Here is a 21732-nt window from a genome sequence, read left to right as displayed (position 1 = left end):
TGAGAATTACTGTTAAATTGAAACATAAATTGTACATTTCCCACTTTAACACCTGCATTAGTTGTTTTATATGGAATTGAAAAGGAAACAAAATATGCACTCAGTAAGAAATGTCCATTATCCTCCTGGGTTCCTGTAAGGACAGTAAAGTAAAGCTCAAAACCTGTTTCTAAAGCAAAGGACAGACTATTGTATAATTAACATTGCTAAAATTAGCATGGAATAAGAGAATATAAAGAAAATTAAAAGATAATTAAAACTATTGCTTAGTTTCTCCCTCTTCAAGTCCCACAACAGAGAATGTTAAGTTGTATGAATATTAAAGGAAAAAGTATCTTGAGTAACTGTCAGCAATGAATGAACTTTAAATAAGGGAGTAGAAAAGAACCTTTATTCTGCAAAACAAATATGAAATACATATTTGGGCTTGTTTACTCATGGTAGCAAGCATTATTCTGACCTGACATAGGGTAGTTGGCACATGTAGGTCATTTGACCACAAATAACCTGGAAAAATCTATATTTTAAACAAAAACATTTTTTTAGAAATGGAAAACCACGCTTTGTTAATATTGCAAACATCATATCGAGTAGAGGGCATCTTGCATGATAACAGAACAGTTTATATAGACAATTGTGAGGAAAAATTAGTCACTGAAATCCTAACCTTAGTTTGCCACATGCCAGCATCCTTATTACAGTATTAGGAAACCAGTTTATTTCTAACTTAAATCACAATCTTGGAAGTTGATATTTTAAAGTATGTAAAATTATATTTTTGAAGACACAGGAGCCCTTGAGAGGTATCATTGATTGGAAAGCAAAATCTCCATAGGAAATAATTTCAAATAGTGATACCAAATACATCTATAGATTTTTTTAGGTTGACCCATATAATAAGCAGTTAAAGTTTCAGTATATCTACGTGTGTGTTTGTATACACGTATTTTGGCTTTGCTTTTGCCATTATCAGATATTTTCTTTCTCAGGATTTTTTTTCCAGGCATGGTCTGCATTTGCTGAAATAGCAGAATCCAAACATGACCAAATCAGTTTTTCTTAGTTTTCTTCTGCCAATCTAATCTGTTTGCTGTATGTGTTTTAGCTAAATGCAGTCATGTTGCAATCCAAATGAATAATTAAATGGGCCATATTCTGGTCATTTCACTGGGTATAGATCTGCCTTGATTGTTAAGACAGGCTAGCACTCTTTTTTTAAGTCTCCTGTCAGTGCCAGATAAACAAGGGACAAATAAGACCTCTGTCTTTTTGGTGGGAGGAAAAAATTTAGGTCAATAGCATATCTTTCAATTCAGAACGCTGTTAATGGCACCAAGGATGCTTTTATTCAACTAAATAATCACTGCCTGTAAATAGTCTGTCAAGTGAATATTTAAGAAAGCTACTTCTGTATTTGGAGATTCATGGACTCCTCTGAAATAATTTACTTGGAAACTGTCATTATCCTTTTGTATCTTGTGGTATTCTGTTCAACTTAGGATTCTTACTGGGATTTCAGTCATATATGGTTTTTATTTTTAAAGTACTAGCTGAAAAACAGAACACATTGTTAATAACTGCTATCATATTAATGGTTTTGCATTGTGGATTACATTGCTTGATATTCAAATGTAGAAATCTGATACACTAAAATTATGTTTAAGACTGATTTTACTTCTTGTTTTTTATTTTTACTTTTATTTTTTAAGTATATTTTATTGATTATGCTGTTACAGTTGTCCCAATCTTTTCCCTTTGCCCCCCTCCTTCCAGGACCTCCTTCCCTCTAACAATCTCTCCCCACTTGGTTCATGTCTATGGGTCTTGCATGTAAGTTCTTTGGCTTCATCCTTTCCTATACTATTCTTAACATTCCCCCTGTCTATTTTGTTCCTACCAATTATGCTTCTTAATCCCTGCACCATTTCCCCATTTCTCCCCCTCCCGCCTCCCAGCTGATAACCCTCCAAATAATCCCTACACCTATAATTCTGTTCCATTTTGGGTTATTTGCTTAGTTTTTTTTGTTTGTTTGTTTGTTTTTATTTTTTAGATTGAGTTGTTGATAGTTTTGAGTTTGTTGTCATTTTACTGTTCATAGTTTTGATCTTCTTTTTCTTAAATAAGTTCATTTAACATTTCATATAAGAATGGCTTGGTGATGATGAGCTCCTTTAGCTTTACCTTGTCTGGGAAGCACTTTATCTGCCCTTCCATTCTAAATGATAGCTTAGCTGGATAGAGTAATCTTGGTTGTAGGTCCTTGCTTTTCATCACTTTGCATACTTCTTTTTTTTTTTTTTTCAGAGTCTATAAAGAAATTTATTTGTTTAGGAGAGCCATGATTTGGAACATTATAAAGTTCTGGGAATATGATTTGGGAAACGTGGTGAGAGGGCGAGACTCAGCAATCTGCGGGCATGTTAGAAGATGAACACACTCTCGGGGGTGAACTCCACTCTGACTTCAGGCCAAGGTGTTTGCCTGGCAGCTCCTGACACCCAAGTGGTGGGAAGGCCCTGGCTCAAGAGAACTTACTTGGAACTTTTCTTCTTCACCTTCTTCTTTTTCATTGGTGTTTCATCTAGCGTGGCATCCACTGCTGTCACAACTTGCTTTTGTGGCTTTTTCTTTCCTCTGTCTTTTTTGGGCTTTGGTGCTAAGTCCTGGCCATATGGTGGCTGCACACAAGTCTCTCCATCCTCAGCAGAAGCGCCATAATTCTCGTCCCAGTGAGGCTCTCCAAGCTGCTGCTCAACTTGGTCTCTCTTTTTCTTGGTCTTGGGTTGGGTATAATTCTCCACATTTTTATGTTTTGCCTCTTTCTTTCTTTTCTTTCCCCTTTTCCTTTCCAGCGGGGTCTCTGGGAGGTCAGGCTCTGCAGCCACGACCCGTGGCTTGTTCTTTAGTTTTGCCATCTGCTTGGCAAAGTACTCCTGGATGGTGAAGGCGCTGGTGGTCGTAGCAGAGGTCTCGTTCTCATCTGCAGTAGCTGGGCTGGAATCATCCTTGGGAGTCTTCTTACTCTGTCTTTTCCCAAAAATGCAGTCAAGATCTGTTTTGCTCCGAGATGACAGGTCCTTCCCTTTTGTGAATTTCTTATAATGAACACGGTTTTTGGAGGTTTTGGACTTTTCTTCAAGGCTGAAAGATTTCTTTTCCTTGTTGTCTGAAGAGGAGTCTGCTGTTTCCGGTCCATGGCAAGTGTTCAGTTCAGCCAGAAGCTGGTTAAAATCATCCTGATGAGCAATCCAGTTGTCTTCATTATTGATCGTGGCTCCAAGTCCCAAGTGGTTATTTTTAACTTGAACTTTAATATGCTCTGTGGCTCCTTGCTCTTGAGCCCCTAAACCCTTTCCTTTAGACCACCCCATCTTCTCCAGCATTCTCTGGCCGAACTTGGAATCATCATTACTCCACGTGGTATTTCTTGGATCCACAGCCCACTTTTGTTTCCGTCGACGCTCAGCCAGCATCGACATGTCGCAGAGCCTGTGACGCCGTGGGGCCTCCGGACCTGAGCAACTGGAGCTACGGGGCAGACAGATAGCGGCGAGGTTGTAGCCACCTGACTCGCACGCCGCGAGAAATGCAACCGCAGGGGCGCGCGCCAGTGACGTCATCCACTTTGCATACTTCTTGCCAGCCCATTCTTGCCTGCAAAATTTCTTTTGAGAAATCAGCTGATAGTCTTATGGGAACTCCTTTATAGGTAACTCTCTCTTCTTTTGCTGCTTTTAAGATTCTATCTTTATTTTTAACCTTTGGCATTTTAATTATGATGTGTCTCCCTGTGGTCCTTTTTGGGTCTAGCTTGTTTGGGACTCTCGGTGCTTCCTGGGCTTGTATGTCTATTTCCTTCACCAAATTAGGGAAGTTTTCTTTTATTAGTTTTTCAAATAAGTTTTCAATTTCTTGCTCTTCCTCTTCTCCTGGCATTCCTATGATTCAGATATTCATACATTTAAAGTTCTCCAGAGGTTCCTAAGCCTCTCCTCGTTTTTAAAAAAATTCTTGTTTCTTCTTTTTGTTCTGGATGAATGTTTTTTATTTCTTCCTTTTGTTTCCTGGCTTCCTTCCCATCACTGTTGGTTCTATGCATATTTTTTGCATAGCTATCACTTCTTTATTTTGTGGCCATCTCAATTCTGAGCAACATGATCACCAGTGTTTTGAACTCTGCATCTGATAGGTTGGCTATCTCCATTTTGTTTAGTTTTTTTTCTGGAGTTTTGTTCTGTTCTTTCATTTGGGCCATATTTCTTTGCCTCCTCAATTTGGCAGCCTTCTTGTGTTTGTTTTTGTGTATCAGGTAGAGAGGCTTTGATTCTGTGTCCTTGTTGTATGGCCTAATGTAGTGGGTGTCCTGTAGGGTCCAGTGGCACAGCCTTCCCTCTTACCCAAGCTGAGTACTCGAGGTGCACCCTTCATGTGGGCTGAGTATACTTTCCTCTTGTAGTTGGGCTTTGGTTGCTGTTGGCAGATCAATGGAAGGATTTACCCAGGCTAGTCAGCTGCAAGGACTGGCTGTGCACACTGACTGCCAACCTCTGCCCTCTGTGGAGGATCAGCTGTGCAGGGTCGGGGTGGTGGTGCTCCAACATGGTCTGTAGCTGTCCACTAGATGCGCTGGCCCTGGGGTTTCCTGGGTGGTGCAGACCAAGGTCAGCCCCCACCTGTGTTTTGCTTGGGGCACCCTGCCTGAGGTATGAAGCAGTCTGAGATGGCTGCTACTTGTGCTGGGCTTGGAGATTCCCAGGTGAAGCCAAACTGTGAATCTAAGCTGGCTGCTGCTAGTGCCAGGCCTGGAGCTCACTGAGGCCAGGTCTTGCTTGTTTGATAGGATTTAGGAAGTTGTGAAGCAAGAGCCAAGACCAACCATTCACATGAAAAAGCAGCTTGGGTGGGCCAATAAGTTGGGTGGGGCGGAGTCTCTGGGGATCTCCAACAGGGGTCAAACAGTGTTAGTCAGGTTGGTGGAGGCTCAGATATGGCACCAGCTTGCCAGATCCGTCTAGATGGATGTGAATTTTTAAAATTTCATTGTTGTCAGACTTCCATTCAACTCGGTATCTGGTAGTTCTGGCTGATGCTTGTTCTATATTTTAATTGTAATTTTTGTGTAGTTGTGTGAAGAGGTGAGCCACATCTGTCTACGCTGCCATCTTTACTGGATTTCCTACTTCTTGCTTTTTGAAACATGATTTTGGCTCTCAGAAATTCTCTTAACTCTTATTTTTTATGAAAAGCTCAATTGAAGTTACAATTTTGAATTGTTTCCTCTTTATGAATGTCTGCATGTTTAGATATGAAATGCTTCTTTGTTTTTACATTATATGGAAAACTCTGATTTTATAATAGAAATGATATGATGACCTAGAAAACTAGAATTAAACCATCTATCCTTCTTGTAGTTTTCAAGTCTAATACAAAATATTATGTCTTAAATTTATAAAAATATAAAATGTTCCCTAAAGTTCATTTCTATGGAGAGACGGGGTGCTTGGTGGTGGCAAATGTAGCTCAGCCCCAGAGTGGAAAACCACTGGGAGTGTGGTGGCATGCAGGACCCACTCCACACACTGGTTTTCCCGCGGGGAACCAGACCTGCATTTATATAATAGTTAAAAGCTTGCTTTCTGCTAAAGGACTCCCTCATCCTGGGCTGAGAACAACAGATGTTCAGTGTGTAACCTTGAACCAGTCTCTTAGAGCCTATTCTGGGTCAATTTCTAAGAACAGGATGTGGTTAGACAAGTTATCCTTATCATCCATGCATGTGTAACATTCTTTTCTCTAATATGTAAAAGTAATAATCATATAAGACAATGATTGGCACTATGATTCACAATTTTCTTGGATGTAATCCACCTAAGAAATCAATAAAAGCCTGTTAAGGCAGGGGGAAACTGCACTTTCTCCTCTAGAAAGTGGCCAGTTCTGACCCCTCTTCTCCACAGGATTCTTGCAGTCACTGTGCATTTATTCCCTCATCCACAACGCCGTGCACTCTGCTGGTCAGCGGTCCACGATACATTTCTTAATACATGACTTTGAATGCAACATATATGTTCTAAAATACTTTATTTTAAACTTACGTGTATTCTTGCTAGAACGGGAAAAGAAAATAGCAATATTTGGGGAAAAAGTAATTTTTTATTGGTAATTTTTTGAGGGGCTGTGGTCTGGTAAAATATTTGATGCCTAATTACATTTGATATTGCATTACTTGGTATTTGAATTGCACTCTGTGAGAATCCCATTACAGTACATTTAACAAAAATACTCAAATTGTATTAATCTTTTATTTGGGAAACCTTATTCTGTAGACTACACATTTTTGATATATGGTAGAAATTAATACTGACATATTTGTTTTAGTCTCTAGATCTAAAGTACTGAAAGCATACATAGGGTTAGCTATTTACTAATTTACTAAACACTTATGTGAAAATATTCTAATTACTAATACTGTTGCTGTTTTTTTTTTTGTTGTTGTTGTTGTTGTTTTGTTTTTTGTTTTATACCATAACCACTCTCCGTTGACCACTGCATGCAGATAGTTGGAAGTAAAGTTACGGTGAGTACAAAAGATGTGTTTTACCCTTAGATGTGAATTTGTGCTTTTGGAATTTAATGACTTTTGTTTATATTATTTTATATGGCTGTTTATTCTTTTGATGTATACTTTACCAAAGCAGTGAGATGAATATTAAGATCAGGTTATTAGAATTTAGCTATGATAAGTATTTTTCCTGTGGTTTTGGGAAATGTTTTAGAACTATAACATGCTTATATATTTTGCCTTAGAAAATTTTACATTTTTTGGGAGTTGTGCCTGTGTCAGTCTTTTTGATTGTGATGAAACTGCATGTTTTACCTCAGTTTCTTAGATGGCAGGGAGAGACTCCTAAAATATTGGTTTATGCTAACAGATATTCTTTTTAAAATATCTCACTTTGATTTTAGAATTACTGAGCACATAGCATAATGAAAACAATCCTTGATGTTAGTCAGGAGGCCTAGGTGATTGTCTTTGTTGGCTGCTACTGATCGGCTATGGGATTTTGGGCAAATCATATAATTTCATTGAGGTTTAGTTATTAAATGGATAATTTGAAGTGATTGGCTTACAGTATTTTTTAAGACTTTTGCTGTCTTTTAAAGGTGTTACATAAAAGGCATTATATACATGATACACTATTACATAATATGTACACCAAAATGGCCTGTATTGTAATCGAGAGCTATTTGTAATTACCTTGTCTTCATGGTTAAGCAGTTTATAGCAGGAAACATTTTTAACATCACCAGATGCTATGGCATCCAGAACAGTGAATGTATTTCATATTTGTTTTGCTTTAAAAGTTTGATTTCTTCTTTTCTCTCTTTAAAAATACAATGTGACATTTTGTGGAAAAAGCCATCAATCTTTTGGGATAATTTTTAAAAATCACATATTTCTTTAGTGCTTATTATGCACCAAGAGCTGTGCTAGGTGCACTGATGACTGGAAAATTAGAGTGAGATAAGACCTTTCAGTTTTAATAATATGTTGAAATAATCAAACCTTAAATTGTGCGTGCTGATTTCAAGTGTACAGCAGGTCCTTGAATAACATTATTTTATTCAGCGTCATTTTATTATAACATTGATGACATGCTGTAGGAACTTAATTCTTGTTTATATCTATTAGCTTATGGTAAGTAAAACTGGTTTTGTTATATATCATATCATTTAAAGTTGCAGTTTCCAAGAACTTATTGATTATGTTAAGTGAGGACTTACTGTAATAGGATTTCATAAGCAGGAGAGAGAAGTAGGCTTAGAGTAATTAGAGAAAACTCCATGAATATTTCTGAACTTCAATGGGGCTTTCAAGAATTTAGTTATGATGCCTGGGATTTGACTAGGGAGAGGAGACCATGGAGAAGTTCCCAGATTTGGGAAGTAATAATCGATGCAAAAGCTTCAAGAAAGAACCAAATTGTGCGTGGGGAGTGGGGTGGGGAGCAGGCAATTAAGAGGTGAGGTTGAGTTTGCTGAAACAGAGACTATATATTGGAAAGAATGAAAAATCAACTTGGAAAAGGATCTTGAAGTCCAGACTATTAGAAATTAATTTGAGCTAAGTTAAGCAGGGTTTAAGAAAAATAAATTTGATAGTAGTAGGTAGGCCAGATTAGGCTAATGGTTCTCAATCTTGACAGTGTATTGGAATGCAAGTTTTGTCCTTTTGTGGGATAGGGCCCTGAACTCTGCATTTTTTATCAAGCACCACAAGAGATTCTGTTAAAGTAGGCTGAGGAGCACACTTTGAAAAAATATTGGATTAGGACACAGAGTCATTTGTTTGGGGGGTTATCTAGGAAACTTGTATGTGAGTCACTGAGAACTTGTATTGAACTAGAGGGTAGGTTTAGAGGGGTGGGGTTAAATAACGGAATTTTGTGCGATAAAGGAATCTTGAGTTTATTTGAATTTGGGCTGGAGCCAGCCTGTATTTGTGGCCTTGAAACCATAAGCAATCCAATGGCCCATGCTAGAAACTAGTGAAATGGCATCGATCCACGACATCCAGTTACCAAGCTGTATTGTTTATTTTTCCTAAATAACTCTCAAGTCTCTCCCATAATAACTTACACCACAGCTCCCTTAGTTCAGGTTCATCATTTAACACACCTGTGATTGCCGTAGCCTTCTGCTTAGTCTAGTCCTTGCTCTCTCACTTGGCTCAAGCAAGTTCTACACTGTGACCAGAGATCATGTTTCCCCCTTAAAGCTTTCAAATGACTCCCTGTTGCCCTTTGTAATCTTATCCCTGCCTCCATTCTAATTTCATCTCCAGCTACATTCTTACATGTGCCTGTCCTCTTTCTGTACATATTCTATTTCTTTGAGCTAGAATGTCCTTTTCTTTTTCAGTGTGTCCGATGAGCTCCTAAATATCCATCAAGATTAAGCTTTATTTCACTCTTAGGAGAAGCTGTCATAGATAACTCCTTCCTCCATAGCACTATATATATAGATGTATTATAATACTTAACAGAATTTATTTTAATACATCATTTAATGTGTTTCTTCCCCAAAGAACATAGTTTCTGCTCTTAAAATACTAGGTCCAACGGGGAAGACAGACAGGGAAACACAATAAAGGTAGTGCCTGAATATGTAATATATTAAAAGTTGTGAAGTGGCAGGCCGGTAGGCTGTATATGGTTTACAGAAAAGTTTCATTTTGTCTGAGAGTGTTTTGAAAGACAGTGTAATGAGATAGGTGTTATGATTGATCTGCAATTTAAACTATTTCATACCCATTGTCTTATCTTTGACCTGCTTCTCACAGTGGAGTTTAAAAATCCTGCAATTAAGGGAGGAAAGTATAGGAATCAGCTTCTAGAAGATGTGACGAAGGAGTAGTTCTAGAAGTTTAGGTGAGAGGGGTCCCTAAACAGAGAAGTTTTTTGTTGTTTTGAGAGAGGAGTGGAAAAAAAGTATTTAAAATTACTCTGGTGAAAGTCAGTTGCAAAAATGCTTATTTTTCATGGACTCATTAACCTTCAAAAGATGAGAAGTACTCATTGATAAAATGGCAGATTAGAATTTCATAGAAGTGTTCTAGAGAGAATTTCTAGAATAACCATAGTATTAAGTATCGTAGTTACCTGGAAATTACAAAATGAGTGATGTAGAAACCAGATTGAAATTGGAAAGATTAAATACATAATGAACTAGGTCTATGGAACCCTGTCTTTCTTTTTTCTATTCAGTGTTGATTAGATGCAGAAATGGAGGCATTTAAAGACTTTTGGCTCTTGAACTACTGTCAGTTTGACTTTTCACTATATTTCCTTTTATACACTTTACTTTAAAAATCAGGCTGTGGAAAACTGCCTGTTGCATGAACATAAACAACCTCTCAGCCTCATGCAGTCTTGCTTCTGACTTTGCTCATCTGATTTTTTTTTTTTTTGCATAGAACGTTTTCCTTCTTTTGTCAGCATTCTGCCCATCCTCTACAGCTCTTCCGTGAACCTTGACCTGATTCCCACCCTAACCCCCCAGATTTCTACCTTATAATTTATCTGAATTTCTGTAAGCACTTTCTTTTTTCCTCTTATGGAATCACTTTCTACTTCATCGTATACCTTCAATTACGTTATATGTTCTTTAAGGTATTCTCTTATAATGTTCCTATTTACTTTATAGCAGTGATTTTTTAACCTTTTTCATTTCATGGCACTCATAAACTAATTACTAAAATTCTGCAACACACCAAAAATAATTTTTTGCCAATCTGACAAAAAAATTAGCTATAATTTGTTTCACTTACACCAGAGGGCTATTGTGTTGGCTGTTGTCATTTTTTAATTTGACAAGCTAAAGGAAAGGAGGTCAGTGCCCCTGACCAAATAGTCAGGTATTGCAGTGTGGCACACCAACTGAAAACTGTTGCTTTATAGTAATATATAATCCTTGAATAATACTATCATCCTATGGGTCTGTGTTTTTATATCTGTAGTATAGACCCTGTGAAGGGATGTAGATTTTAGTAAAGGTTACAGGTTTAGAGGCAAATAGACCTGGGTTTGGATTCTCACACTCTGCTACGTACAAGCTGTGTGACCCTAGATAATTTACTTAACTTCTCTGAACCTTAGTCTTCCCATTCATAAAATGGGGATAATTATAATAAATTCAGGATGGTTTTAGCATTTGTTTATATTTTAATATATTTAACATATAAAGAGGCTTGTGAATAGTGGGCCTAAATTATATATTTTTTTAAATTATTTAATTCTTCAAAATACTTGGTATGAAAAACATAACAGGAAGATGACACAGTAAAATTAGAGTATGAGCTAGCATTTTTTTTTTTTTGGTAAAGTATTCAAGCTGTGTGCTATTTGATAGCATTTATTCTGGGTCAGAATGGTGGGAAGATTTGACTGGATGGAAAAAGAGAATGCTTCACCTATTTATGTGGTTTAGATTGTTGGACTTAGAGAAAAAAATTATATGTGGTCTCAAGATAATATTGACAATGTTATTTAAAAAATTTAGTAAGATTTGTTATGGTTGCCATCTCTAAAGGGAGATGATAAAATATCTTTCTATAGATATTTTAAAATAGCAAAAGAGAATTTGGAGTAGGGAAGAGATAGAAAGAACTGAATGACTTTTTTTTAAATGACTTCTAGTTCTAAATAACTGTTGTACACATTTTTGAATCAAAATAAATTGTTCTTATTATTTAGAAACACATTGCATGAAAAAGATTTAGAAAGCAGTAAAAATGATTGATTTTTCACTGGAAGCCAGGAATACTTTATCCACAGGTGGGAAAATCACTATTCTTCTGTGGGGGAAAAAAAAAAAGAATTGACATGATTACATATGATAATTGGAAAATAGAATTACAATGACCAGACCTTACAATGTTAAATATAAGGTAATTTAATGACATAAATAGTTGAATGCTTAGTGCAGCAGGAGGATTTTGGGGGGTTAATGTTTGTTTTGGCATCAGAAAGACCTTAATTTGAATCTGTGATTTAGCATTCATTCATTTGCTGTGACTTTGCTAACCTCTCTAGACACAGTTTCATTTCTTTATTGAACAAAAAGTTTCTGGTTAACCTATTATATGCTAGGTACTATTCTAGGTGCTCAAATGATGAGCCATGCAGTTAAATTCCTCATGGAGCTTACATCTAGCTGGGGAGACAGACAGTAAGACACATGCCAAATATAATGGCAGGGAGTTGTAAGTGCTATAAAGAGGAAAAAAGCTTGATTAGAAAGCTGTAATCAGGGATGTGCTATTTTATGTAAGTGAGCTCTCTCAGCAAGTGGCACGGAAACATGAATTAAATTGGGGAGATCCATGCAAATATCTAAGGAAGAGGTTTCCAAGCAGAGAAAACATGACGTGCCATGGCTTTGAGGGGGGAGTGTGCCTTGAGTATTTGAAGAATAGCAAAGAGGTCACCGCAGCTGGAGTGGGGTGAACCATGGGAAGTACTGGGGTATTTAGTAACCAACCTGAGAGCTAGTGAAGGTGACTAAAAACATAGGTTAATCATAGTGGGTTGTAAATTTGCAAAGGTGGTTTAAGTTCATTTTAGAAGGGATATGCTGAGGAGCTGTGAGGGATCCTGGAAGGTTTTGAGCTATGGAATGACAAAATATGAGCTATATTTGGGGAAGATTAATGGAGCAGTGAAAATTGGAAAGGTTAGAGACTAGGGTAGGGAGATCAAGCTGGGGGTTGTTGAAGTAGTTTGATTAATATGACTCTGAACTGGAGAGTGGTTAGTAAGAACCTAATGGAGGGTATGGATAGGAGAGAAAGACTGTGAAAGGAGAATATCTCAGTCTCAGCAAATGATTAAAAAGGGTAGAGGAGATGTGTGTGAATCAGTAATGACTGAAATTTCAAGCATGAGTGACTGAAATGATGGTGACTTGAGCTCTTGTAGAGAAGTCAGGAGCAAGACTTAGTTTGGGGGAAAAAACGATGAGTTCAGTTAGACATGTTGATCAGCAAGAAATTAGTAAAATAACAAAAACAGGAATAGTTATCACCATGCAAGAACATTTCATTAGCACTTGTACTATTAAGAGTAGAATTTTATAGTTTGATTCTCTGTTTCAGTCTCTGACTTTTACTATTTTAAACATGCTCTCTGCACATTGTTGCTGTACATAATGTTGTTTATCATCCTAATACCATTTACCTGTTTGTAAATGGATACCTCAGTATCTATACTAGGCAGCGAAGGCCATGTGTACTTCTGGTTGGCTCAATGGACCCTGACAGAAAAGAGCTAATTATTCTGTTGGCGGGTTGTATTGCTTACCAGAGAAGTCATTTTACACAATCGAGATGTCACATTTGTACCTTTTGCTAATGTTTCTAAATAATCTGAATCAAAAGGACAGCCCCGTTGTAAGTAGAGGTTAGATACGGATGTATGCTTCTTGGCCCTAATTGGGGAATGAGAATCATGGGCCCTGATTGAGTGAATGTTACAGAACCTTTTTGAGGCAAATGAATTTGTTTGCTCTGGCTGGTGAAGAAGGTCAGACCGAAAGAAAGTTCCTGTTAAAAGCATAAGCTTATGGCCAACCTCAAGGTAATACATTCAAAATGCTACTGATGTGTTCCTTATTATAAGCCACTAGTAATTATAATATTCATAAAATACCACTAAGCCTGTATGTGATGGCATGTATTTGTGGGTTGTTAAGCTGCTGTTGCATTATTAAATTGAAGTTTTATTAGTTTACTGTTTTGAATAGTGTCTTGATGATTACTTCATGTAATGTTAAATCTGTGTCAGGCCAATTATTTGAACAATCCTGTGAAAGATCAAATCTTGCCTTAAAAAAAAGATAATTGAATAGTCCAGAAGGGGGAGACAAAACATTGATTACAGAAGCTTGAAGTAGCTGCTTTGGAATAAAACACGGCTTTGTTGCTGTCCAACACAGTTGTTTTTTTCTTATGGGTTTAGAAATTGTATGATAAGTTGCTCCCGCAAGATATGTAGTTTTATTGTGGTAACAATTTTGTTAAAAATCTAAATTCAATCAGAGTAAAATAACCAATGCAATTATTTTTAACTAGTAGAAAAACTCATTTGGTAATCAGATGAAAATAAGACCCGAGAATGTTTAATGATGGTATATTATAAGTGATCTTTTAAAAATAGCACAAGTCCTATTAAAGTTCCAATGTTGGTCTTATCTAATTTCACATTCATATGTGCAAGTAGTAGCTACCTTTCCATTTCCTTTTGTTTTAATACAAGCCAGCTCGTATATTATACTTGTTTTGGATAGGAGCATCTATATATGTTTTGAAAGGTTTTATTTATTTAACAATCTATCCATTCTTAGAACAATTTCTTATCAGTCCCTTTCTTTCCAGTGCATTGTCATAAATTACATATTTCATCATGCCAAATTAAATTCATTAAGGAATGCATGTATAATGTAGATTATAAAATATTAGCAAGTCATTTCACTTTGGGCATTCGGAACCATGTGAAAGACAGTACGAATATTGACTTTCTGTTTAGACATGTATGTTGTAAATTGATTGCATTAATATTTATGAGAATGAGGTAGTTATGTTTTATGATATATCCTGATACTGGAAACAAAAAGTTATGTTTGTCATGTAGGATTCTGCACTGCAAGTTTATTTTCTGTGTACCTGGATTGTGATCACGTTAGAAATTTCTATTGAGGATATTTCTCTGTGTGTATAATCAGGTAAAAGAATGCGTTTGAAGTCTGATGCTTGGTTTAAGACATTTAAAATGAGTAGTATAGCCATTATTTCATATTGCATTGATTTTTATTTTATTTTTTTACTTTTCAATTATGACAAAAAGTTTGATTGGCCATATGACATGATAAGTGTTTTTCTGTGTGTGTGTGTTTGCTTTTGTTGTTAAGTAATATTGTCTACACTATGTATCCTTTAAAAGCTTTGTGCAAAGTTTGCTGTTGCCATTATAAAACTTACAGTGGCATGCATACCACAGGGACACATTTTTATGAGGCAATGCCTTCTTGATCCAGGTAGTCTCATCATCATGGGAAAAAAGTGAGAACAGTAAGATTAGGATCAGTATTAAAAAGTTAACTTACTATGTAGCAAATTTTGGGCTTTTTCTTACATATTTGATTCCATTTCCCATTTTAGTTAATCAAGTTTCTCTTATCAGCTTATCTGTTAGGAAAGGACTGTTTGGTTGAACAAGAATTAGCTCCATTGAATGGGAAAAGGGCAGAATAGTATCTTTATAGTGCAACCCTAGATTTTTAAAGTGCTTTATAGTTTTTAAAGCCCTTCCACATGTTTTCTCATTTGAGCTACATATTACATGCATTTCTGTAGGTTTGTGCATCAGTTTTTCAGGAAAACATTACTTCCATTTCCATATTCCTGGGGTTTGGCCTTATCCCATGGACCTTTTTAGAGTAGTATATACTGGCCAAGGTATTTCCTATTAGTTGTCAACAGATATTTGCAACTTGAATTAGTATCCATTTAATATGCTTGTACAAAGTGCTTTGTGGGCCTGCATCTCTAAATAATGGTGACTAGTAATATTTAAGGTAATTTTTTAAAGTATATTTTATTGATTATGTTGTTACAGTAGTCTCATTTTTTCCCCTTTGCTCCCCTCTGCCCAGTATCCTGCTTCCCTCCAGCAATCCCACCTCCCTTAGTTTATGTTCATGGGTCATGCATATAAGTTCTTTGGCTTCACCCTTTCCTATATTATTCTTAACTTCCCCATCTATTTTGTACCAACCAATTATGCTTCTTACCCCTGCACCATTTCCCCATTTATCTGCCTTCCCCCTCCCAGCTGACAACCCTCCAAATGATCCCTATACCTATGATTCTGTTCCTAGTCTGGTTTGCTTAGTTGGATTTTGTTTTTATTTTTTAGATTCCGTTGTTCATAGTTGTGACTTTGTTGTCATTTTAATGTTCATAATTTTGATCTTTTTCTTAAGTAAGTCCCTTTGACATTTCATATAATAACAGCTTGGTGATGATGAGCTCCTTAGCTTTACCTTGTCTGGGAAGCACTTTATCTGCCCTTCCATTCTAAATGATAGCTTTGCTGGATAGAGTAATCTTGGTTGTAAGACCTTGCTTTTCAGCACCTTGAATACTTCTTGCCAGCTGCTTCTTGCCTGCAAAGTTTCTTTTGAGAAATCAGCGGATAGTTTTATAGGCATACCTTTGTAGGTAACTCTCTGCTTTTCTCTTGCTGCTTTTAAGATTCTTTCTTATCTTGAACCTTTGGCATTTTAATTATGATGTGTCTTGGTGTGGTCCGATTTGGGTCTAGCTTGTTTGGGACTCTCCGTGCTTCCTGGACTTGTAGGTCTATTTCCTTTGCCAAATTTTGGGATTTTTCCTTTATTATTTTTTCATATAAGTTTTCAACTTCTTGATTTTCCTCTTCTTCTGGCAACCCTATGATTAACTGTTGGCACATTTAAAATTGTCCCAGAGGTACCTAAGCCTCTCCTCATTTTTTTCAATTCTTGTTTCCTCATTCTGTACTGGTTGCTGTTTTTTTCTACCTTATGTTCCAAATCATTGATTTGAACCTCAGTTTCCTTCCCTTCAGCATTGGTTTTGTGTGGGTTTTCCTTCATTTCATTTATCATAGCCTTCACTTCTTCCCTTATGTGTTTGTTGTACTTAAGCATATCTGTCAAGCCTGTGAGCAACTTTATCACCAGTGTTTTGAACTCTGCTTCTGTTGGGTTGGCTATCTCCTCATTTGTTAGGTTGGCTATCTCCTTGTCGCTTAGTTCTCCCACTGGAACATTGATCCGTTCCACCTTTTGGGCCGTACTTCTCTTGTCTCCTCATCTTGACAGGCTCCTATGTTTGTTTGCCTCTGTGTCTTAGGTGGAGTTATTGCTCCTTTTATGTTGTAAGGGGTGGAGCCTTAAGTATTTGTCAGTATAGGGTGACCCATTTCACCACGTTGTGGCGCTGTGTCGGGGGAAGTGGTCTGAGACGGAACAATGCCACTTGCTAAGCACTCACCTTTTTTGTAGGCACTCTCCTGCTTCTGTGTGGGACTGGCTCCTCTCTAGCTGTTGCCCTGGTCATTGTTCCAAGGGTGGGTGGGTCTGCGGATGGACGTTCTAGGACCTGGAGGCCCTTTAAATAAGCGGACTCTGCTAAGAGACTGGCAGTTTCTTCCTCCACCCCAACCCCCACTGATTTGCACACTCAAAAGCAATGAGGCTTGATTTTCACTGGTGCTGGGACCGTGAGCTGCGTGGTCTGATCAGGAGCTGGGAATGCTCCCCAGGTGTCCCTCCCGACTAGTCAAAACGTGTGACTGCGCTTTCTGTTGGCCTGCTGCTGCCACCACTCCTGTTGCGACCACACCGTGTCCTCTCTGCCTCGGCTCCGCCCCTCCTACCTGTCTGGATGAGTATTTCTTCTTTATATCTTTGTTGGAGTTCCATGCAGCTGGATTTTCTGGAACTTCTGGTTGTCTCTAGTTTTGAGGTAGTTGTATTCCCTCTTAGTTGTGGAGGGAGACACAGCCTGTCTGTGTAGGCCTCCATCTTGGCCGTAAGTCCAAGGTAATTTTTTTTTAGTTTGACCACCATAATTCAGATACCAGGACTACTACATTAATTGCATATGCAATTATAATTGCAATCACAATTACCAATCAAAACAATAAAGAAAACAAAAATGAACTCTAAGAGCATCAATCAAAAAGACACAGAAAGTTTTCTGAGTTCAGTTTTTATGCAGACTTGTTTGTAAATTTGTACTGATCTGTCATGGTTCCTTTCTTCAGTGAACTTGTGATCTAAGGAGAAAGTAATTGCTTGTGGGAAAGCTACTGCTGTATCATGGAAAATTAAATAGCTATACAGTATGTACATGTTGCTCTATGAACAAATATTTTTAAAAATCCCATTTTTAGCAATGGCTTTTAATTTCTTTTGAGCCGTTTTCCCTGTGTCTAAAATAGATTAAACATTGTGCCTCTTCAAGGTTTATGTCATTGCTGTTCACTTTTTTGTGAACTCTTGCTTTTTATAATTAATTTCAATTAAATATTAATTTTGTTTGATTAATACTGTAATAAAATGCATATAATCTCTCAAAGGGCAAGGACTGTGTCTTAATATACCTTAGAAATTAAAAAATATATTAGGCTGTATTAGGAATAAAATAATCAAACATCCTTTTGTTCAGTTTCTACATATTCACAAGTCCTCTGACACTGAACTGTATATAAACTGAAATCTAAAAACTGCTTTTATAATGATAAGAACAGAAATCTTCTTCCATTGGACAATGCAATGTAGTATCTTAAAAACTTATTTTTTTCAAGAATAAACTAAATTTCTTCTGTGGCCGTTAAGGTCCCTTTCCTCTTGCTATGTTTCCCACTTCCACTGAGAACAGTTATCTGTCATCACCCACGCAATCTCTCTTAGATTGAAGTGGTCCTTCAGCTACTTCTCCCACTTGCTTTAACTTTTCCATATAGTCCTGCCTTCTTTTTAATTGGCTTGGAACTATACTGTTTGGTGCCTCAGAACCTTAAGTGTTACTTGATGATGCATACAATCTGAGTGCTTTCATTTTCATTTTACTCAAGTCTGTTTGTATGTGTGTGTGTTTGCAGTTCCTTAGTTTTAGTGGTGAAACTGCTATTGATAGTGATTGTGATTCTTCTGTGCAGATGTGACTAAAAAAATACTGAGAAACCCCCCTACCCCAGCTTCCATTTTTCCCCATTATCTAGGAAACTCCAAGAACTTCATCACACCACCTAAAAATGCTCTGGATGTTCACCTGGAGTTTTTCTCCAATTGTTTTTGCTCACAGTTAGTGTACAGAGTGAATCATACCCATAGGGGAACCACCGCATGAAATTGTTGCTTATAGCATAAATTATCACCTAGTGAAAATGACAGTGTTTGGACTCAGAAGACCCGGGGTTTGAAGACCCGGGGTTTGGCTCATGGCTCTCTCTCTTAATGGCTGAGTGGCTTAGGAATAAAACACTCAACATTTCATGAACCCAAGTGTCTTTATTTTTACCTACCATGTCATCCTAATAGAGTTATGAAGCACTTTGTAAACTGTAAAACATGCTACATATTGAAACCATTGTTATTGTAGTTTCTATTACATGTTTTTTGGAAGAAAGTGCTGAACCAGAACTACTGCCAACAAATTGTGACACGTGCACGGACGTGTCTACTCCTTCATTCCTCGGTGTCAGTTTAGAAGCCAATTAGGTTATAACCTTTGTAAAAGCTCAGGTCTTCTAAGAAGGCCCTTGGGTCACAGACTACATTTAAAGTCACCTTTTTATGAAAAAGACACAAGCAACCATAAGGATTATCCCTAATTTTTCACCTAAATATTAAAATGTCTGCATTTTAAATGGCACAGCGTGGTATCCTTTTCTTATTTTATTTGAACTCTTTTCTCCACCTAAATATTGTACATGATCTACAAATTAAGGGTTTAATACTTACTTGCAAACTAAGGTCATACAAATACAGTAAGGGGAAAGTTTCGGGACTGGTATTTTACCATTTGTGATAGTAGGAATTTGGCTTTTATTTATTTTTAAATAATAGTAAGTGTTTAAGTACTAAAGGCCATGTTTCTTTTAAAATAAATGTTTTAAATCAAATATACGATTTAAAGCCAACCCTTTTCAAATTTGTTATTCTTATTATTACATTATATATTCTATATTATTACATTTCAGAAAATTGGATAATGGAGTTAAAGAGAGAGAATAAAAAAAAAACCTCTGTACTCCTATAACCCTAACATAAACCACTGTTAGGAATTTGGTACTGATATCTAATCACCTCTCTGCCATGTAGTTGTAGTTTTAACATGGGTCCTATTGTGGCTATACTTCCCTTTCAGAAATGTACCCCTATTTTATGATGAGGTAAACTGATACAGATAATTTTTGGTAGATTATAGCTTCTGGTAGCAAAGTAATATTTTAATCAATCTTGGCACCCTTACATCATTAATTACAGTCTGGTTACTGTAAGCTCACTATCTACAAGCATTTGCTTCCTTGAGTAGTTCTGGCATGGTTTTATCTTTAGTAATGTTTGAGGATATGAACAGTTACAGGCCATTTTTATGCTTAAAAAAATCTAATAACTGTCCATGATCTATTTCATTACTGGATGAACATAATACCCAAGTTGCTATAAGGATATGAAACAATACTATATGTGTCAGTTGTCTCTGATAGGGAGCTATTTATAATGATCCATTTTTCTTATTTATCAGATATAAATAATTTGGAGAAATGCCTAAAGGTGTTAAATGCATACAAAGCAGCAGAAAAATGTGTTAATAATTCTCATGAAATTTTGTAAACCTCAATTTTTATTACTCTTGGTGGGCACTGTTGAATTACTGTTGCACATGAAACAATATCTTCATTTGGAAAAATTACTTGCATTAAAGAGATGACTAGGCTGAAGTAGCTGCTTGACAATTTCATGCTTTTGTTTTGAATATAGTCCAATTATAAAATATCACATCAGATTGTGAGCAAGTATACAAGTGCATAATTTTAATTTTATTTCTGAGTTATCACATTTTAGATAAGTTGATTAAAATCACCCAAAATACTTTAAAGGTTTTCTTATATGGCAATTTAGCCATTTGAATTGAGTTAAAGTAAGTTTGGAATTTTGGCAGTTAGTACCTTTATTTAAGGAATTGATCAATTATTTTATAGTTACCCATTTTACCCTTTTTATTGTTGAAGGTATAAGGAACTAATCACCACATTTTATTATTTCCTCTAATTTCTTATTTTGAGAAATTTCAAATCTACAGAATCATTATAAGAATATTTCAGTGAATACTCAAGCCCCTCACCTAGATGCTCTAATTGTTACCGTTATGGCATATTTGCTATATTCTCTCTTTTTCTTTTTCTTTATCCTTTTCTCTCTCTTTTTCAAGTTTTAGTTGCTGATTTATAACATTTCTCCCCTAAACACTGGGTATCTCTTAAGAACAAAGATCTTCTCCTATATAAACACAGTATAATTTTAAAACTCAGGAAATTTATCACTGATGCAATACTACTATCTAATATACAGACTGTATTCAAATTTCCCCAACTAGTATCCTAATAATGTCCTTTATAACTTCTTTTCTGTGGGGTCCAATCAAGGATCATGTGTTACATTTATTTGTCATAGCTTCTGATCATCTTTAATCTCAAACAGACCTACCCTAGACTTTTAAAAAATTTATTAGATTAACATTTTGATGAATCCAAACCAGTTGTTTTACAGAGTCCTCCTCATTTTGCATTTGTCTGATTGTTTCCCCATAACTTTATTCAGGGCAAACATTTTTGTCAAGGATGCTTATGTAGGTGATGTTTGTCCTCATTGCATCATATCATGAGGCATTTGATTATCAGTTTGCCCCAATTGTTAGTGATGTTAAGTGTGATCATTTGGTTGAGAAGGTAGCTTCCATATTTGTCTTTGTAGTTAATAAGTTATGTGTGAGGTTGTACTTTGAGATCATGTAAATGATCTGTTCCCAGCAACATTTCACATGGTTTTAACATCTGTTGGTAATTCTTGCCTGAATCAGTTATAACTGGGGTTTTACAAAATGGTAATTTCTCATCATTTTTCTGCATTTATCATTGGGTATTCTTCTCTAAAGTAGAACTTTCCTTTATTACTTCCCCTTCCTCTTTTAATTAAAAAAAATACTAATATGGAATAATAGATTATTTAAATTTAGTTCACTGACATAGTTTGTTGATTAAAACTGTTTTAAAGCCTTTCAATTACTTACTGAAAATAATAAGTAAAATAAAGAAATTAAACAATTAGCGTCTGTTTGGTTTGAACTTGATGAGGTAATTACACTCATTCTAATTTATTAACTCTCATCCAGGACCAGTTCTAGTTTACCCTCCCGCCTCCCTGAAAAAACGTTAACGGGTATAGTAGAATTTGAAGGAATGAAATGTCTGACGTGATACATTTACTCACTGTAGTTGTTGTGTTTGGGCCTTACTTAGATTCATTGCTGCATAGTCCCCCTGAATATTCTAAACATTAAAATCTACTTTTGTATCTTACCTGACATAAATCTTATATCATATTGTTATTTAAAAT

The 21732-nt window shown here is 36.3% G+C and overlaps 2 protein-coding genes across 3 annotated transcripts in view; one reads left to right on the top strand and one right to left on the bottom strand.

Annotated features, from left to right (window-relative positions):
* DIAPH2 (diaphanous related formin 2) overlaps nucleotides 1-21732 on the top strand; it is a 1048823-nt gene that overhangs the window by 121038 nt on the left and 906053 nt on the right. The window contains exon 5 of one of the 2 annotated variants that reach the window (XM_090264503.1): nucleotides 6560-6580. The exons of the other annotated variant lie outside the window; for it this stretch is intronic. Within the exon in view, the coding sequence (XP_090120629.1) occupies nucleotides 6560-6580 (21 nt within the window). The remainder of the gene's footprint in view (nucleotides 1-6559; nucleotides 6581-21732) is intronic. 2 annotated transcript variants of the gene reach the window in all.
* Nucleotides 2345-3602, bottom strand: LOC149991147 (PIN2/TERF1-interacting telomerase inhibitor 1-like). Its single transcript, XM_090264734.1, has one exon. It carries the CDS (start codon nucleotides 3480-3482, stop codon nucleotides 2535-2537), a length of 948 nt encoding a protein of 315 aa, XP_090120860.1. The 5' UTR covers nucleotides 3483-3602; the 3' UTR covers nucleotides 2345-2534.

Source organism: Furipterus horrens, unplaced genomic scaffold, assembly GCF_987537825.1.
Source record: "Furipterus horrens unplaced genomic scaffold, mFurHor1.1.pri manual_scaffold_17, whole genome shotgun sequence".
NCBI lineage: Eukaryota > Metazoa > Chordata > Mammalia > Chiroptera > Furipteridae > Furipterus > Furipterus horrens.
The sequence above is the reverse complement of the archived record's forward strand: the minus strand, read 5'-3'. Positions and strand labels throughout refer to the sequence as shown.